Raw genomic sequence first — 20,528 nt, 5'->3', positions numbered from 1 at the left:
GTCTCGCCCCTTGTTGGCTGCTGGGACGACGTTCAAGGGAACATTTGTTCGGGACTGGGAGGTTGTACTGTTATGTCGACTGGCAGTTTGTCGTAAGACTCTGTACTGTTCATGAAATAGGATTTAAACTCTATCAGAGGTTTTTGTTTTGAACTGAGTGGGTGAGAGGTCTGTTTAAGGTTGCATTTTGCTCATCGTTTAGCGACGTTTAACCAAGTGGAAGCGGTTTAGTGAGGAGGGAAGGAGACTCGTTGGAATCTCTTCGGGATCCATGCACTCTTGGTAAGTTTCTGTTGTGCGAGCTCGCTAACTTTGTTAGCAAAATGTTAACTCTTTGTCCTTAAAAACAAACAAGGAGCCTGTTTGTCGTGTAGCTAAATTTTCCAAAGATTAGTTTAAACTGTAGCTTCTTTGTACCTTTGCGCTAACTTTTAGTCTTCTTTTGCTAACTTGGCTAACTGCTTCCACGATTTTTTTTGCACACAGTGTAAGGTCTTTGCTTCAGTCACTATCTGCTAGTTCAATTCGTGAACGTTTCCCAAACGTTCTCAACGAAGTGGATAATTAAGTTTTATAACTGACTTTAGCTCTGCCAGTGATAACGCTCATGTTAGCAGCCATATGCTGGCTGTGCTGGACTGTGTGCCAAAAACTGTAAAAGGTGCCATAAAAAAACCGGCTCATAATAACGGAGTCTTGAGCAGTGAATTATTTACTCTTGTGACAGTTATTTTCTTGCCATCTTATAACAGCTCCTTTTGGGGCTTTAGTTCAGTCACACAATAAACTTGTAAGAATGTGATAGGAATATAGAAAAAGGCTAAACTACTGTTTTTAGATCATGAGCTGTTGGGTTATTTTACTTCCATTAGTCAAACCTAAACACCAAAAATACAACTTTACAGCAGTTTATTTTTAATTAAGTCCAAATATGGACAAACCTTTTATATGAAAATTATCATAGGCATGTAATTTCATTCTTCTCATTCTTTGGCTTTGTGTAATTACTGTAAATAAGATTTCTGTCCTGTAAATTGATCTTTCTTTTTTATAACCAATTTAATGATATCCTAGATACTTATTCTGCTTGCATGCGAGTATTGCATGCAGCACAGGCAACAATTGTCTTGAGCAGTGTGCTGTACATGGCCTCTCCTCTCATCTTACAGGTCTGGATAAGCACCCTGAAGATCACAGCTGCGGGCCATTTACTGATGGGTACATACTGCGAGGCGACACACCAACAGAGCTGCAGTTTATTGAGAACAGGCACGAACTGTGAAAGAATGAAGACAAGTTAGATATTTTTGTCTCCTTAAAAGCGTTTGCTGTAGCTTTGTTGGAATCAGCAAATGAGTACCTGGACTAAACGCATATTCAGAGAAACCTGAAGAGTAACATAGCCGATTGCAGCCCGTCTTCGAGAAAACGCCTCGATACAAAGGGATCAGTATGAGTGCCGAGGGATATCAGTACAGAGCGCTTTATGACTACAAAAAAGAGAGGGAGGAGGACATTGATCTGCATGTGGGAGACATATTGTTGGTAAGCAAAGGAGCTCTGGTGGCTCTTGGGTACACTGATGGTCTGGAACAGCGGCCAGATGAGATTGGCTGGCTACCGGGCTTTAATGAAAGCACTCAGGATAAAGGAGACTTCCCGGGGACGTATGTTGAGTACATCGGGAAGAAATGGATCTCTCCCCCTACACCTAAGCCAAGACCCCTCAGACCCCTACCAGTAGCTCCAGGCTGCTTCAGGGCAGAGACGGACTCCGACTCAGAACAAGGTGAGTTCAGTACTAAAGCCGTTTAACAGGAAGCCACACACACACACACACACACACACACTTTATTGATTGGTTTCAGATGAACAAAAATGTACCTCATCACAAAAGTGTCATATTATTAGATTGTTTTGTCTTTCTTTGACTCATCAGTGCAGTGTGATGGATGGGAGACTGCACAGAACAGGAAGTTTGAATGGTTCATCTTGGGTTAAAACTCTGAACACTTAATTGGTCAACGAAGCTGTGGCTGAATCATCAATAAATGGCACCCAGTTACTGGACTGTGACATTCAGATTTTGGTACACGTATCATATTGGGTTAGTGTTAGGTTTCCTGGCTCTTGAGGATGTGATTACAACTGCCATCTGGTTACCTGACTGACATCCCACAGCCCTTTTACATATTTCTTCCAGAACTTTCGGCCATATGTCTTGGCCTTCATCAGCAGATGGAGTCGCTCGTTTGCAATGTTTCTTACAGCAAGCAGCTCAGATACATTTGGATTCAAGTTAATAGAGTTCGACAAAGGAGCTGGCCTTGTAAAATATTTTTTGTTAACAAATTGCTCTGCTTGGGTGCTGTCCAGCTGCAATGAATGCAAACCAAGCTTGGGTCCCAATGGACAATGACACTGGTGTGTATTCAGCGCACAGTACAAGTGCGCGTTATCTGCAGGCCATATGGTACCAGTGGATGTCATCTGTTTTTCTCCTCAAATTGCATCTTTAGAGGATGTAATTCCCTTATAAGTGTTGAGAAAGATGCTTAGATTCATGTGGTTGAGCCAAACTGCCTTTTGTGTGGAAGCATAGCATAACAGTTAAGCTAGCTTCATAACTTTGGATATAAATATGTCTCCTCTTGCTTGCTTGCTTTATTTAGATGTGCCTTCTCTTTGTGTTGCTGTTGGTTAATTGGCAAGATGGTCAACAAACCTTTAAATTTGTCCACGCAAGTTTGCTTTTAGACCTTAGAAATACTGCAGCTCAAAAACATGAAACAACAAGGCCTAAATTGACCCTATGGCCATAAGCGTTTTAACAACATTTCTGTTTTATATAGAGTATCATGTCAGACTGAACATTTGCTTATTTTACAATATGGCAAGAATATGTGAATCAGCTTATAGTAAAGTGACCATCTCTTTTTGCTACCTGTGTCTACTTTTGGCACTCAAGTGTCCTTAAAAAAAGATTGACTATAAGAAAGAGACTGTTTAACCAAACTACTAATTTTATTTGATGATAATCGTGTAGTACCAGGATACTGAGATGTTTTCCAAAGCTGTTATCGCACTGAAAATATATCATTGTTCCACTTGTTTTGCACAAAATACAGCATGAGATTTGTGTGGTTTTGGGCCTATAAGACACCACAGTTTTGATCAAAGCAGGCAAACTTAATGCTCATTACTTTTGTGGAGACTCGGGCCAAATACATAATCAATTTCTGTTGAACACTAAATATCTGTTCCTTAAATATCAATGTTTTTATTTTACTAATTGTCTTTACTGACGTTCTAGCTAAACTAATTGAGATGATGTAGGATAAGATAATTTTTTTCTTGTTTCATGTCAGAATTTGAATAAAGGTCCCTTTCAAAAAAGTCAGAGCTACCACAACTATGAAGAGCAATTAAAACGTGCATCTTCTTAAGGATTCTGCAGCTTGCTCAGATGTGCACTTAAAGCTCTCTCCTCACCTAAAGAGCAGATGTAGCTGCCAGGTTTCTAGTTTCTGCTCTTTGTGGTACAGTTGTGAAATTCTTTGCTGTGGTTTGCAGGGTGAGCAAAGAGCTGTGTGAAGGGGGCATGTGTTCAATGGCTATGTCGTGGTTGACTGGCAGCAGCGTTGAGCCTGGAGCAAATGTGAATGTAGCACAGGGAGAAGAAAAAGTCTCTGTGTCCTGGGCTGTGGGAGACGGGTGGGGAAGGAGGGAGGGGTCCCTGAGGTTGTGGGTAAGGGAGCGAGAGCCCTTGTGCTAGCTCCAGGGTTTGTGTAAGGGATAGTGTGCACAGGGATCAGGGCTGGAGCAAAGCTTGGGGCTTGGCAGAGGGGCTGAAGCAGGGGCTAGGGTAGGTGGGGGGCCTTGGGAGGAACCAAGGATCTGCATGCTCAAGGGGGCTTTGAAGAGGGTCTCTTTGCTCCCAGAGTGTCTGTGATTTATTGCCCACCACCGAGGGATCTAGCTCCCTTCCTCCTACACCACGGCTTTTTTTTTCTTTCTTCCTCCTTGTTTTTTTTTTTTCAATGTTTTGATAGTTCCTACAGTCAGCTCTGGGAGGGCAAAGAAGGTGGAGGATTGAGGCTTGGAAAGGGACCTCTCTTCTCTGAGCCGAGGGAGGGGGGTTAACATGAGTGCAGCAGATGTGGAGAAGGAAAGAAAAAGAGAGGAGGGCAGGGCTGGGAAGCTATTCCGCCTCATTCCAGCTCTCACCCTTTTTTTTTTCATAAACATTAAAGTGTTCTTCCTTTGCTGGGCCCCTCAGTTGAGAGAACATGCATGTGCTCGGGCACGCCATGCGAAAGCAACACGGAGTAACATTGTCAAATTGATTCGAATGCAAAAGTTCACGGCAGATAGCATGAATATTGTGTAAGAGTTTTATAAAGTAATAATGTGTCATTTTGTTACCATTTAGCTGTTTGTTGCCATGTTTAACACCACTGAAGCACCAGGACAGTGTCACGCGGGCAATGCATGATTATATAACTGTATGTAACTGTTTTTCATCGTTGAGCAGACAGTCTGACTGAGCACTCCTGAAAGCTGGAGACGAGCGTGAAAGACGGCTCGTTCTGCATGTTCTCACAAGGTTCAGCCTGCATGCTCAGTCATGTTAAAAGAAATATTTGATGCCCTCAGTCTATCTGCTCTCTGAGCCTTATCGCTACGTAAGGATTCATGTAAGATCACAGTACACTGCAAACAGTTCACCTTTTAAAAAAAAAAAAGAAAACTTGTATTCACATGTTTCATAGCTTCTTGTTACATACGCCCTTGTGAGTGGAAACGTTTGAAAAATGAGAGTTTTGGAGCTAGTAATAGACGGCGATATGGAGCGTCTCAAAGTTGTTAAAATATAGATGGTAAAAAGGACTGCTGGAAGGAAAAGAGAAGGCTGTACAGAGGGGACAGTTGCAGAGAGAGTACTCTGCATAGCTGGAGATTGAGATAATGCAACTCTCCTTCTCTGGGCCTCTTAGCACTCAGCCTGACATCTGCTCTATTGAACGCTCTTTCTGTCAGTACTGTCATTTTTTTCACCCCCTCAATATTTCACTTCTCTCTTAAATTATGCATGAAGTAGCCTTTGCAATGTTCTCAAATTTGGATTTTTGACTCTTTTTTTATTTATTTTTTTCTCCAAAAAGGACAGTAACGGATCACTTGGTCCATCCAAGTCAGCAGCAGAATAAACACAGCAGATGTTTATGGTGTTATAGTGTGCTCTGATGTAGAGTTCCTCCTCTGTGGGACTAAAGGCAGCTGAAGCCAGGAATGTGTCGGCGCTTCTCTGGTGGAGCGCTGCGCTCAGACTGCATGGTAGACTGGTTTGTAGCTTTGTGATGAATCAGTATTGTGCTAAGTGCTGATTGCAGTAACACTGTGCACAATGTAACCGGACAATAAATGGTTGAAGGCTGAATAGCGCCCCAGTGATAGCTGTTTCACACCGGCATTGTTTTTAGTGTTCATGTGAGGCAGATTTTACTGATTTGCGATCGTTGGATTTTTTTTTTCTTACATTTGTAGATTATTATCCTGTTTACAGCTTGTGTTTTTGGAAAATAATTGTCACTTTTATTTGGTCACTAGACGTTAGCGTAGGCTAGAAGTGGCAAGTGTACAACGCTGACTGTGAACATCAGGCGCAAGCTGGGTTTAAATGTATTTTTGGATCGTCGTAATTTCCAAAGTGTGACTGTGTCACAGATGGGTGTTTATTAAATGTGTGTGTTATCTTATCATTATAACCACTTTTGGGGATCATGTTTAACTACAAGGGATTGCTTATTCCAGTATTAGTGGTTGTTTCCCCAGAGCTAATATGATAACATGGATTTCTCCCTTTAATTATGTTCAGTTACAGTAACATTTAGGTTTGAAATTTAAATAGAAACAAACTTGTAACCTGAGTTGCTGTTTGTTTGTTTTAAGTGGCTGGAATTAAAGTGACTTGGTCACAAATGGCAAAATATTGGAAATAACAGGACTTCTTTCTCTAGACATGTTCATTTGTGACATTTATGGTTTGCTTTTAGAGTAATTCTAAGATCAAAAGAAGGGGCTTTAATTATAGCCACTGCTATCTTTTAGGATTTACTGCTGTCCAGTGATGTGGAAAAAGATAAGTGGTGCAGTTTCAGGGTCCAATAAAATCAACAGTGTAATTTGATATTTTTCTTTTCCTAAAACAGCATTAGAGGTTCAGTTCTGTCAGACTTGTATGTAGCTGTGTGCATGAGACCATGCATAACTGTTTCATTACTTGATTGTGTGCAGAGACTGTAGTCTGAATTGGCAAATCTTCTTTACTGGAGTCAGGGCTTGTCTGCTAGCAGGATTAAGAATGAGCGAGAAAATAAGGCGCAGACTGATGGCCTTGAAGTGTAGTAAGACAAAGGTGAGATTAAAGAGAAACACAATGTCAAGAAGGGCAGAGGGGGAATTTCAGAAATGTGATTTATTGAGACCGACATAGTAGGCAAGCTAGTGTGACGAGGGTGTGGCATCACAATGCTTTGATTAAACAAGACAAATCTTCTGCTTCGCTTAAACGCTTTAATTATTTTTAGCTTTGGCCTTACCATCCCGGATTAGCTGGTCGTGCTCCTCAGTTATACAGAATATGCAATTTTGTACTGCTGAATGTGTGTGGCTGGCTTAGCCAATAAAAGTAAGAGCTGTTGCGACACAGGACTCGTGTTGCAGTTACATATCTTAAAACCGTTGTGGTTAAACAACCATCATGATGTGCCCCACTTCTGCACAACTAGAAGTGCAGTGAGGCTGGTATCTCATTTGAAATGCATGATAACGACTCGCAGAAGTGCTTACTTATAGACCAAAGTTGTTTGCCACGGTGCATATCTTCTCATGTTTAAAAAGTTTTTACATTACATCCTCAAATGTCATATCATCATCTCATCTAGAGACAAAACCCTTTGTGTTATGCAAAGTAGACAAATAAGACTGTGTCAGCATAGCGTGACTTTGGATATCCTGTTCATTAGATTAAATCAGAATTAAACTGCAGTATTCTAAGGGTATTGCAAGTTTGAATTGGTTGAAATGATCCTTGCACCCTATGGCCAGTACTGAACATGGTGATTCTTTATTTAAAAGCTCTAACAGTGTTTCAGACATCACAGTTGTAAGTCTCTTTTTCATTTGACTTAAAGCAGCTTAGTCATCTCTGAAAGTCGTGCTCTGTACGTATAATTGCGTCTCAGGAAAATGCAACAATTTAAATGAGGTCTCCCCAACATAGGGTTAATTGTCAGGTTGTAGCAACAGTCTCCTCATTGGCTGTTGCTTTACTTCTGCACTGCATCTTCCAGCCGGTAGGAGGAGACATTGCCTGTCTGTTTTCTTCCTTCATCATTCATTGACTTACAGGTCAGCCGTGTTAAAGCATGTTCTTAGTGCTGCCCGTGCACACATGTTCATAGAGATGTTGTATATTTTGATAAAATCTGCAGTTGGGGTCCACTTAATATCTGAATTGTTTTGTCAGCACCTGCAGCTCATCTTATAAGTAATTCTTCCCAGATTTACTGCATGATTTTGTACATTTGTGGCACACTTTCTGTGTGTTTTCACTTGTGTTGAGGTGGTCTTTTAAGTTTCACTAATGTGCCCCAGCCAGACCTTTCTCAGACCAGAAGAAATGGTATAACCTGAAAATGCTGGTTACTTGAGCTGGCTCTCTAAATTTATCCAAAGTGAGTGCTATCTTTAGTGTGTCGGTGGTGCCCCAGCTCCGTCCTGCCCTCAGTCTGCAGTTTATTCAGTTCAGACATACCATTTGAGCCGGTGAGATTGTCCCCCAGTGGCAGCTGCATCGACTTCCTCAACCTGCGGTTGTCTAACTGACTATTGGCTGGCTGAGGCCTTTTGGGATATCTTGAGGTCTGCCAAACATGCAGACTTGTAGAGGCATGTCCAAGGGGCCCCCGTCGTACCGCATTTCTTTCCCAAGTTACCACAGAAACCAGCTTGCCTTGAAAAGTTAGTCTAATGATATGCAGACATTCAGCTCTTCTAAATAGAGGAAAACATTGGAATGTAACTCAAAGTAACACCACTGAGACTAGCACAATAAATGAATCGTTTATCGTCTTTATCGAGTAGTTAAAAGCTGTGGCCAGCAGGGGCATGTTGATCATTTGATCTCATGTCGAGGCATCTCAGAAATCATCACCGATGGCTCGAAGCATTTCTGCCATATTTTGTCTGATACCTGATCCAACTCCATTGACGCCAAAACTGTCACATCGTTGACAGTACCTAGAAGCAACTCTATCTCAGGCTTGACCTGTGTCACTCACAGGCCAGCCATGGACAGAATAGTAAACATAAGAGTCTGGACTCCTTTGATCTGTCTCGTTTTAGAAGTTATCACCAGGCTGTAGGAGAAACGCAGGCAGATGCTTTTAATATGTTTGTCTTTTTAATGCGTTTTCAAAGTGTTAATTAGTGACACAATGCATCTCTGAGACATCTAACAGTCTTTGATTTGTGAGAAAGATTTAATGAAACAAGTGCTTACCAGGATGTTGTGTAATCTTTATTGATGTGATCAATGGAGGGGCGGGTGGGTTGGGTTGGGGTTCATTTACCTTCTGGTTGTGAATTGAGTTTCTCAGAAAAGAAGTTGGCTCTTCTAGGAGAGTCGTGTTAGATATCTTGTCTGGGAGAAAGCTTACACTCCCAAGGTGTGTGATGGCTGCACTGCATGTCTCGATTTCTATTTAGGGAAACTTTGTTCCATCTCAAAGTTCGCTGCTTCTGAGAACCCCCCCCCTCCCCCCCCCCCCCTCCCGGTTTGCAGCTCCAATAATGTCTTCCAGATGACCAGTTGTCCAACATGGAGTTTTGTGTGTTCTGTGGTTAGAGGGACTTGGGTAATCCAGTTTCTTCACACGCGACATGCCAGCCTGAGTGCTGCGCTGGGCAGAGGATGTGGATTTGGATGAAGTTGTTCATTATATTTGACTTGATTGAACCCTTTTCTGGGGGAAGAAGGCAGTTCCTTGATAATAACTAGAGCCGGACTTGCCCATTTAAGTCTGATTTTTTTATTATTATTTTTTTTAAAGTAATCATTTTTAAGGTGGCAAGAAAGATAAATATGGTTCCAAGAAAGGTTTCATTCATGGTTTCTCAACATTTTGAATCTGCAGACTTGTTGAACAGTTGAGCCTTTCAGAAAAATACCTTTTCAACATACGCCTTTGCAAGTCCAAATATAATCCTTGCCAAATCCTTGATCCTTTCATGTCCACACCTGGGCGCAGAGTTCTGAAGACGAAATAAGTAAGAAAGTAAGACCTGGCTTACCTCATGTCACAGGATATTTACTTAGTTTCTTGGCCCACAAAACACTAAGTTTAGTTCTCAACACCTCCTGTTCTTGAATTGGTCTTTTATTAATACACACCTTTTCTGTTTGAAAGCAGCTCTTTGGTCGTGTAACCTCCTCCTTTGAAGTTCTGAGCCGTTTGCTCGTCAAACACCTAACCGGTCGTGAGCCCCCACTAGTTGAAGTCCCACCAAACAGCCATCACACGGGTTCGATTTTTCTCAGCAGGACGAATAATTTATTCTTATTATAATTTCAACTTATTGAATGTGATAATACTCTCATATTCTCTCATAGCTAGATCAGAAGACTTCCTTGTTAGACATGTGAGTCAAAACAGAAGCACAACAACTTTGAATCCTACATTTCCTTTTTGCTTTAGAAAAAGGCACGGTGACTCCTGCCTTGAGCAGAACAGCGGATAAGTAGATAATCAGAAGCTTCGACGCTGGTGAAGGCTCATTATTTCAGTGGGAAACCACTGCACTGTCCGGTTATATCTCTGCACCTGTGGAGTGTTTAAATGTATCCAGTCCATTTATGTCCTGTCAGAAAAGGGTTCACAAAATGAACCGCCGGCCCAGTTGATAATTAGTAGGAAGCCAATCACTCCTTTAATGATGATCTTTATTGACTGTTTGTTGTGATCTCCTCCAGGCTTCTCTTTGCCGGACTTGACGGAGCAGTTTTCCCTCCCAGAGACCGCTCCACCCGTGCTGACCAGACTGCTGGAAGCTATCGAGAGGAAGGGTGAGTTTCCCTGAAAAACCTCAGTTTACCCATCTTTCTGTGCTGGTGTAACATGTTTCACAGAACCATGATGTGACCTGTGTTTGGGTATTTCCAGGTCTGGATAACCCTACTTTATACCGAACATTTACTGCTGGTGCTGGACTTGAAGTCAGACAGTATTTTGATAATGGTAAGTAGCCTAACCCTCACCCTTTTTACTCGCGTCTTAATCAACTTGTTTGAAACCTGTAACTTTCCTGTGAGTGCGATTCACACGCACACACAAGAGGAAGTCAGATCAAAGAAAAGAGTTTGTTAAGCGACAAAAAGGGACTCCTGCGCACATGTAAATGAAGTTTGAAACACCACAGAAAGCTGTGGTCTTGCCATACATGAGCTTGTGTATAAACATGCAACTTGTGTTGCGTTGCTCCTCAGACCCTCCCTCAACAGACCTGGATCAGCTGGAGCTTCCAGTCATGTGTGATGGTCTGCGTAGGTACCTGCAGGATCTTCCTCAGCCCATTGTCCCCGCTGCAATACATGCCCAGATGGTCCTCTCTGCTAAAGGTGGGAGCTCAGATGCAGATGCAGTGATCACTTATGCACTGTACAGCTTGCTTTAAGCAGAAGTGTTGACGTAATGTACCCATGCCCTGCTGTACATCGAGTACTTAGAACAGAAACCGCAAGAGTTTGCCTGTACCCTTTGTTCCACAATGTTGACATTTAGATTGAATCTTTTTTCAGTCCATGAGCAATTATTCTAAAATAAAAACCATGCAAAGTGTATATTACTCATATTGTATCCCTTTTTATTTATTTTTTTTATCTTCCTTTCTCTTTTTCTTGCAGCTTCTTGCAAGCATAGGAAAAATGATCACGCCACACTTGTTCTGTAGCTCTGCATTTTCTTGCTGTCACATGGCCAGAAACAGGATATATGTGGTTAATAGGAACTAAAAGAAGCCTGAAAGTTTATCTCTAGCATCTCTGAGCAGCCAATCACCTGCTCGTGTACCTTACGCTCAATGTCAACCACACAGTCTCTCTGTGGTTTACAAGACTAACTGCATATGACGGCTGTTTCCATCTCTTCATGGTTTGATGAAGAAGCTTTCATTTTAAGCTCCTCTTCAACCAAAGACCTTTAATGCAGGATTGGTTTTTCACAACTCTTCGTCTGACCCTTGGCCGCTCTCATCTTTTTAAACAGAGGTGGTGAACCCTGAGGAATGCGCCCAGCTGCTACGTCGCATTGCCAGCACCCCAACCCTGCCTCCTCAGTACTGGCTAACTCTCCACTGTCTGCTAAGGCATTTTGCTAGAGTGTGCCAGAACAGCTCCAAGAACCTGCTTAGTGCCAGATCGCTGGGTGAGATCTTCAGCCCAGTGTTTTTCAGACAGCAACCCAGCAGGTGAGTGTTGGAGCAGTGGACTTATGCCTTGCTGCTGCACATTCTGGTTTGTCAAAGATTGACGCTCAGGCAGCAGATAGATAAGTGTGCAGGCTCAGTCATGCAGTGGTGACACACAGTCATGCACATTCAGTCGAGCACTAAGAGCGTGCAGTCTGTCAGTTATTCATGGGTTTTAGCTATACACAAATATAGGTTGGAACTTTTCTTCTTACCAGCTGTGCAATTAAAGTAGCTAAGCCTGAATTACCATCAGATTGCAACCAATGCAGAGAACCCAGAGCAGCAGACAGTCACCTGGGCTATAAAACTTTTTTTAACTTGTCTTTTCTTCACCCTCTGCAGTTGTGAACCCAGTCTGGATGCTTACATAAAGATCATTGAGGTTCTGGTGACCAGTGAGTGGAGTGAAAGTCAAGCTGCTCCAGGTAGTTAAACTTTATTTGTGCTTTCCTTTTCGTGCATCATTAAAAAATGTATCAAATGCAGCACTTCAATGAATTGCATTGCCCCATTTTGGAGGAAAACTTGTTAAGAGATGTGTGCATTATTTATTATTGGAGGTGGAACGTGAATGTTAAGTTCTGCAGGGACTAAAATTGCTGCACAACACGCACTGTGGCATGAGCTATTAATAGCATGAGAGAGAGGCGTTGAGACTTGCAACTGCTGCACTTGCAGAGGACCACAGGGTACTCTGTGGTGGTAGACTATCGATATTCCAGAGCAAAAGCAGGTTTATGTTCTTTTATTGAATACCAAATAGTAACTTTAGCATGACTCCAGAACATCTCAGTGGTAGAGCAGCAGGTTTAAGGATTAGCTGCACAGGGTGTCATTTCTTTCTTTTGAACTTAACAGAGATACTTGTTACAGTCCTTTTTTTACCTTTTTTTTTTACAATATTTAATTGTACATTTATGTACAAGGTTCCCTTTCTAATGTGTTGACTAGAAACTGATGGATTGTATAACATCAGTGTGGATTTCCATCTGTGTAACTGTGCAACATGATTATAGGTGAGATTGCATGTGGTTTATGGCTGTATTGGCAACAGGATGAGACCGGTTTATACGATCTTTAGTGATATCTTGCTTTCTTTTTTTTCTCAGAATAGTTTGTTTTTTCATGACTGACTTTATTACCTGGAAAAGCTTTGTGTCAGAGCTTTTGTTGGTGGGCTGCTGAGACAAAGCTGCTGTGGTGGTGTGAGACAGCAGTGAGTTGCGTGGCACAGTTTTCTTTTTACAGTGCTAGTTAAAAGCACCGTCTTTGGCTGGCCCAGAGGCCCAGGACTGTGGCCGTTTAAACATTTTATTACCTGTCAGGGCTATTTATAATGTGCCTGTGCATGGACTGTTGTCAGCTGTCAGCAATTTGCACCTGTGGGAGCACTTTAGCAGTGAAATTGGTGGATAAATGGGTAAACGGATGCATGGTCTGGCTGGAAAGACACAAAAGCTAAAGTGCTTCTAGTTTGTTTCTCACATATAGAGCGATGCATATGTGGTCATGTGACTTGGTCAAACAGCAAAGTTCAGGCGTGCCAGACTAGTTTCAGTCTTCAGTCTCATGCAAATAATGGGAACCAAAGACGAGAGAGCCTACTTTGTAAACACACATGTTCTGATTGTGTGCGTTTCTGTGAATGACCCGTGTGTATGCATGTGTGCACGGTGTCTGCATGCCTCCTCCCAGTTACTGCATGACTATTTTAAGTAAGCGACAAAAGGCCCACTTAGATTTGGTTGGCTGGAAAGTCGGCCTGCGCCACAGAGCACTTCTTGTTAACTGAGGACTGCTTCTGGTCTCTAGAGCCACTCCCCCCCCCCCCCCCCCCCCCCCCCCCCCCCCAGTCCAATCTTTGCCTGGATATTCACATGTCCTGCCCCTCAAAGTGCTCAGTCAGCAAATATTTGAAACTTTGCAAGTTAATCATAAGACTGAATCCACCCCCCGCCTCCTCCTTTACAAACAGAGAAAGAGGGAGTGACCAAAGAGACTTGACAGAGCCGTGCACACAGACACAGCTGGCATACAGAACAGGCTGCTCCAACACCGAGCAGCTACTGCTAATCATTAACTATCTACCTCCACGTGAGCAGGCCTCAGCCTCACAGAACTCAGAAAGGAAGAAACGGAGAGAGAGAGAGAGAGAGGGGGAGAGAGAGAGATTCAGACCTTTAGCACTCACGGCAGGAACTGAGCACTCAGTCGACTGAGAGAGAGAGAGAGAGTGAGTCAGTCACACTCAGCCGATCGCATGTTGCACCTGCCTCACGCTGAGGGGATTACCTGGATTTCATTAAGAAGCACATAAAGCTGTAACCTTTTAAGAAATTAAAACTAACCACATCCTCGTACTCAGTGGCCTAAACTATGAAATGGAGCTTGACCGGAGGACTTGAATGCAGCTTTATTGGATTAAATTTAACCTTTGGGAGTAAAAGTGAGGCTTCAAAGAAGAGACTCTTAATCCACCAAAACATGCACAACTTGCAACGTAAGTTTTCTGCTCCTGTCATGCAATATGTTTCTGCTGCTTTTTGCCTTCAGGCCATAAAGAAGAGAAACTTTGTGAATAGAATAGACACAAATTCCACGTCTTAAGACTTAACTCGGACAAGAAGAGTTGGTTTTTGTTTCCTTAAAGCTTCTATGCGACTCGCCTGGGGCCACTGCTGTGTGGCTTGTGAAACATGCTGTGTAGATATGAGCTGCTCTAAGAGATACTTAGAATTCAGAGGCTCGAGACCCACCGTTCAAAGGAGGCCTAAAACATTCAAATTATTTGTAGATACTCCAGAGTAAATACCAGTAAAACAAATAATCTTAGTTCCCCGACGGGATTGATTTTTAAAGTAAAATGGAACAGATGTTTTCAGTTGGATAACAGAGGAGGATTTAACTTTTATTTTAAAAGTATACATACACATTTTGTAATATTTAATCAGCTCCGCAGATTTATAGTTGACTTCTTTGAATTAAGTCAGTTGAGCCTCGAAGGATGATGGACTGTGTTTCACTTGAATCCTTAATTCTGTACCAAGAACTTGTTCTATTTTAGTTTCACTCAGGAAATCAAGTAGGCTATCTCTGTCACGTCGAGTGTCATGCTGTGGGATTACAGGCATATTTTGGAGCTCAGGGTGCCGCTGACCGGGCCAGGCATTATAATTCAGCTGCGTACGTGCTGCTGCAGAGCTGTCTTTGTCTGCGTGCCAGCAGTGGGACGGGCTAAGCGTCCGCACGACACATGAAGGGAGGAGGGGCCGAGCAACCTGCAGGAGAGCAAGTGGACAGGCTCAACAGAGGGAGACGGAGGATGACTGAGGGGAAAGCATGAAGCAGGCTGCAGGGTCCCTTTCTCTTCTGTCTGCTAGTAAAAAGAAGCTGCTCGTTTGCTGTTGAAGGCTAATGCACGCCAATGCTGGAGGCTGCAGGGAGGAAGATCAGAGTTTTTTTCTGTCTAGCTGCAGTTTTGTAAAGAATTGAAGCAGGACGTGAAGGAAATGTGTTTTAAGAATGACCTCATCGCTCTCAGGAAATGAAAGATGCCAGAGCGGTTGGTGACAGATCCCCTATGTGATTGGCTGTGGTAAGTGATGTAACACGTTACCGAGCAGGCTGCCTTTAATGGCTTTTCAAATTGCCGTTTCGGTGGCTGTGTAATAAAGTGTTAATTGTGCCTCCTTGGAGGAGAGGAGAGATCGCACAATATGTCTGTGTGTGGAAGCCTCGGCAGGCTGCTGTTTTATAAGACTGGTTTGGTCACATGGCTGGATTTAAGAATGAGACATTTCTAGTAATCTGGGGATGAAATATGATCAGGTTGGAAGGCTGGCACAGAAGTGCAGACCATGTGTTGTGGTTAAGCAGTTAGGCTGCAGTGAAACAGACTATAAACCTCTGCATTTCGTGCGGTCGCTCACAGTCGCAGCTGTGTGGCAAATGAGCAGCGCTTATGGTGTTCGGTGAGCAAAGTTGTGCAAGCTCCACTGCTGCAGAAGGGTGGCTAATGCAGTGCAGATTTGTGGGTCGAAAATAGCCACCTACCTTATCTCTGCTAATGCTAGACTCACTGGGAAACTGTTGGTTTAACTAATATTGATTCATTGATGGTGAATCCATGGAGCAGAATCTGGTTAGCGCACATTAAAGCTGGGCTCAAAGGGGATTCATTCCTCAGCTGCTTCAGGGTTCAAAGTCTTGTGAGCTATATGCATTTGAACCTTTCTTTTACTGCTTTTCTCTTCAAAGAAACTTCCAATGTGTGTGTTATCTGTCAAAAGGTTTCTCTGCTGCTTTTGCAGCAAAGAATATTAATAGATGGTCCTTTTCTTGAATGAAATTCATTCCCCCTGACTCACGCTTCATCTCTCCTCCCACCGCCTCCCTGTTACCGTCTCTCTCTGGGAGAGTGGCAGTATTTCATCAGCCCCGTTTGATCAATGGGGAAAAAGCATCTGTGAGAGCCTTCGAGCTAGTGCAGCAAAAATGCTTGATTCTTTTGAAATGCATCCTCTTGAGAATCAAAGCAAATGTCGATGCAGCTCAAAGGTGTTCTTTAGTCAGGCCAGAAAATCAAGTGCTTGATTTAAGCCAAGATCCCGCTTCATGTAAACAGAAGCACGAAGAAGCTCCAGTCAGTTATGTTAAATTTAGCTTGTGCTTCTCTTGTTTCCACAGCTCTACCTCCAAAGCCACCCAAGCCCACGTCTGTGATTAACAACGGTATGAACAACAACATGGCTCTGCAGGACGCTGAATGGTACTGGGGGGACATCTCTCGGGAGGAGGTCAATGAGAAACTGAGGGACACTGCAGATGGTACGTTTTTGGTGCGAGACGCCTCTACAAAAATGCACGGAGACTACACTCTGACTTTGAGGTGAGCCATTTCTCTCCTTTCAGTTTGAAATAATGCCCCCCTAATGACCGTCTTCTTTTGGATGATGTTGTTTTAAACAGGTTTTGTTTTTGTGTACAGGAAAGGAGGAAACAACAAACTCATCAAGATATTCCATCGGGATGGGAAGTATGGCTTCTCAGACCCGCTGACCTTCAGCTCTGTTGTTGAGCTCATCAACCACTATCGCAATGAGTCACTGGCTCAGTACAACCCTAAGCTAGATGTAAAGCTGCTGTATCCGGTCTCCAAACACCAGCAGGTAGGATGCCAGCTCAGTGAGAAGCAGCACATTTAAAACGAGTAGGATTTTAAACCGGTTTAACTGCAACTTTTGCCGATTTATCAATCTTTCTTCAGGATCAGGTGGTCAAAGAGGACAACATTGACGCTGTGGGGAGGAAGCTTTGTGAGTACCACCAGCAATACCAAGAAAAGAACAAAGAGTACGACCGTCTGTATGAAGAATACACCAGAACATCACAGGTGAGAGTCACCCACAGATGAACCAGGAGTTTAAAAGTTTAACTGCAGTGTTTGTGTATCAGACACTAAAAATGACTTCTCCTCACAGGAAATCCAAATGAAACGCACAGCGATAGAAGCTTTTAATGAAACGATAAAGATATTTGAGGAGCAATGTCAAACACAAGAGCGGTACAGCAAGGACTATATAGAGAAGTTCAGGAGAGAAGGCAACGACAAGGAGATCCAGAGGTAAGAAGGCTGGAAAAAAGCAGCGTTGGCTAATAAATAAATGCTCCATTATGTTCCAAACTGAGTCATCCTCTATTGTTTTCAGAATCATGGGCAACTATGAGAAGTTAAAATCGAGGATTAGTGAAATTGTGGACAGCAAGCGCAGACTGGAAGAAGATCTGAAGAAACAGGCAGCAGACTACAGAGAGATCGACAAGAGGATGAACAGCATCAAGCCTGACCTCATCCAGCTCCGCAAGACCAGAGACCAGTACCTCATGTAAGTACCGCACACCAGCACTGTTCTGGGACCTCTGACACAGATCTGGCCCGGTTCTGACGTCCGTGTGTTTGGTGTCTCGTAGGTGGCTGACCCAGAAGGGAGTCCGACAGAAAAAACTCAACGAGTGGCTGGGAATCAAGAACGAGAACACAGAGGAGTAAGTGTGCTGTTACACACGAGCTGACACAAAAATGCTAATGTTTTGCCTCACGACTAATGTTTGTGTGCATCGCTTTGTTTGTTTTTAGTCAATATTCTATGGTGGACGATGACGAAGACCTTCCTCACCACGATGAGCGGACCTGGAGACTGGGCAACATCAATCGACCTCAGGCCGAGGCTCTCCTCCAGGGCAAGAGAGACGGAACATTCCTGGTTCGAGACAGCAGCAAAGCGGGATGCTACGCCTGCAGTGTTGTGTATGTATCAGTGCATCGCAAAAACATGTCCCCACATTTCTGAAACTAATTAAACAGCCCGAAGTAATCTCAACAAGTGGGCATCCCTGTTTGAAAAGCAAGAATTGTACCCAATTGGTGTCAAATCAAGCTCTTGATTACCATTTTAATAGAGGGTTGTGAGCAGACTGTTTAGTGGTTTAAAAGTAGCTGGTGTAAAAGAAAGCAGCTGGAGAAACTGCTCTATTTTCTGGAAGCAGAGCACATTGTGATGATTGTCCTCTCTTTGCAGCGTGGACAGCGAGGTGAAGCACTGCGTCATCAACAAAACCCCCTCAGGCTTCGGCTTCGCAGAGCCATATAACCTGTACAGCTCATTAAAAGAACTCGTACTTCACTACCAGCACACGTCTTTGGTCCAGCACAACGACTCTCTGAATGTGACGCTAGCATACCCCGTTTATGCTCAGCAGAGACGGTGAGCACCTGGACGTTTGGACACGGACGCAAAGATTTAAGGCCTCGCAGGAGTCGGAGACATGTCGTGGACTACTTGATTTATTCAAAGAAAAATAAGCCACGCTCCGATGCCTGACTCGGACTTGAAAAGACAAGATAAAGCCTGAGACATTTCAGTGACTTTGCCTGACCACAAGCCTGAGGCAAATCTGAATGTAGATTTCTTTCTTTTTGCTTTTTGTGGGAGCACAGAATCAAGCAGAAACTGCTGAACTCCCCTGCGGAGGACATTTGAGGCCTTTTTCTTATGGTGCTTGTTCTTTTTTGAAGCTTTACCAGCTGGAGTGTTGAATCACCGCAGGTGAAATCTTTGAATGGACTCGCCGGCCATGAGTTGTTTTTTTTTACAATTTCTTTCCCTTTCACGTCATCGGTGTGTGTTTCTTCGTATGTGGCTGTGAGTGTGTGACTGTCCATGTGACCAAAACTCATAGATTCAGGAAACTGTGTGGCGTTGGAGGGCTGGTAACACATTGCTTGTGTTATCTTTTCAGTAGCAGACCATGGATCAACTGAAAAATGTAGCAAAATGGCACTTTTAAAACACTTTTTGTTTCTTCTTCTTTCTTTTTTTAACTTCTTTGGACTTGTGTGAGAGGATCAGAGGACATGACGTCCATCTGCATCTTGCCTTCTCGCTGTTGAACATTACAGTGCAGAAACAAACTTGATCTTAACTGTGGGAAGGTGAAGCTATGAATGGACTTACTATTTCATGTACATAAGTGAAATTCTGCAGTCATGAATCAAAGTGCACCGTACCAAAAAGGATCAGTTTCTGTTGAGTTATATTTTGATCTGCTATGCAAGTCTTTTCTCCATTTTTACATCGAAATTGTTTTACTCTGTTGCAACCCACAATATAAGCTTGTTTTATTGCTTGAAAAGTATCTTTTCCTGTGTAAATATCCAAGAGGATATTTTGTGTCAAAATGCGAAGATACAGTAAAAAAAAAAAATGCTTCTAATTTTTAAAGATAATAATAGAAACATACATTTTTATTAATTACTTTATCAGCTGGTATAAAGATGGATAAGATGAGTATTTTATTAGTTTCTTTTCTGCTTCAAACTAATGTTCCTCTCAGGCAGAGCATTTGGAGTATTTGAGCTGCTTCGGTTACAAATACTTTTTTCCGACAGAGTGAAGCCTTCATGCAGTTCTTTGTTTGAGCACTCAGAATGGGCCGATGGGATTCTACAACCCATATCACCACCAAAAACAGCAGTATAGATTTATTTTGTAATAAAATATATATATAGATACATATATATATGTTCCCATATGAAAATATTAGATCAATATACATATTACCCTTAGTATTTTTCTGTATCAGAAAATCACTGTTTACATGGGTGGATCGGCTCATTTCAGTAAGTAATTTCATAGGGTGACACGTGCCAGTGGAGTCTAAACTGGACTAACTACAGTTTCCCTCTCCATTTTTAATCTACCTTGAACAAATCTGTGATTCGAATGGTACATTTGCAAACCCAGCAATCAAGAATTATATTTTAGTGTGTCAGAAGTGAAAAATGACATAATGGATCACTTATCTGCTGTTCAAGATATATTTTAGAACAACCCCCCCTCCCCCTCCTCAAACTGGTCATTATAGCTACCAAGTTAAGCGGTTTGTGTTAGTGGAATGTGATCATTTCCATTTTGAGCTTGGAATTACCTACATCCTTCAAACAACTTCTACTCGGAGAAGGCAACTGCATTAGAAAATTGTTTTATTTTCGTAAATTTAACTTTCTGAAAGGCGGAAATGCTTCGACTAGGTTTGAAAACAGTTAAAATCAAAGTGGATGGACTTGACCAAATTGCTCTTCCAAAACTGAATCATATGCACATTGTTAAAGCTGTTCATCTGGTTTCTAACCGAATGCAACATGTCATATTTTACTAAAACGGATTTTATTTACATCCTCAACAACTGGTGTTTTAATTAATTTTTTTCTTAAGTTCCAGACCACATGCACCATTTTCTTTGGCCCAGTTCTGGGTAAATGATTATTTCAGATGTCTTTCTTTCTTTTTTTTTTAAATTTGACCCTACTATTTTTTGTCCTTGTTGGATTCCCACACACAGTGATTGGATTGAGATTTGCCAGTGTTCCCCAGTTTGGCTTCAAATCTGTATTAGGTTTTGTTAAAATTGAAATAAAACACTTCTTTTTAAGAAAC

The 20,528-nt window shown here is 42.5% G+C and overlaps 1 protein-coding gene across 4 annotated transcripts; it reads left to right on the top strand.

The window, feature by feature from the left end:
* Nucleotides 1–33: 33 nt before the first annotated feature.
* pik3r1 (phosphoinositide-3-kinase, regulatory subunit 1 (alpha)) lies at nt 34–20,527 on the top strand. Of its 4 annotated transcripts, none has more exons than XM_072372312.1 (15): nt 34–282; nt 1,170–1,785; nt 10,036–10,129; nt 10,227–10,301; nt 10,550–10,681; nt 11,328–11,529; nt 11,875–11,957; nt 16,219–16,420; nt 16,520–16,700; nt 16,799–16,924; nt 17,013–17,155; nt 17,241–17,417; nt 17,503–17,577; nt 17,669–17,839; nt 18,111–20,527. In XM_072372312.1, the coding sequence occupies exons 2-15, from the start codon at nt 1,453–1,455 to the stop codon at nt 18,298–18,300; spliced, it is 2,184 nt and encodes a 727-aa protein (XP_072228413.1). In that variant the 5' UTR covers nt 34–282; nt 1,170–1,452; the 3' UTR covers nt 18,301–20,527. The 4 variants fall into 4 exon arrangements, with proteins under 4 accessions (XP_072228413.1, XP_072228412.1, XP_072228414.1 ...); XM_072372311.1 differs by having other exon boundaries at nt 1,170–1,789; nt 10,037–10,129; XM_072372313.1 differs by lacking the exons at nt 34–282; nt 1,170–1,785; nt 10,036–10,129; ... (2 more) ...; nt 11,328–11,529; nt 11,875–11,957 and adding an exon at nt 13,531–14,032.
* Nucleotide 20,528: the final 1 nt, after the last annotated feature.

The sequence above is a fragment of the Leuresthes tenuis genome, unplaced genomic scaffold, assembly GCF_036924035.1.
Source record: "Leuresthes tenuis unplaced genomic scaffold, fLeuTen1.0.hap1 SCAF_19, whole genome shotgun sequence".
In the NCBI taxonomy this organism is placed as follows: domain Eukaryota; kingdom Metazoa; phylum Chordata; class Actinopteri; order Atheriniformes; family Atherinopsidae; genus Leuresthes; species Leuresthes tenuis.
The sequence above is the reverse complement of the archived record's forward strand: the minus strand, read 5'-3'. Positions and strand labels throughout refer to the sequence as shown.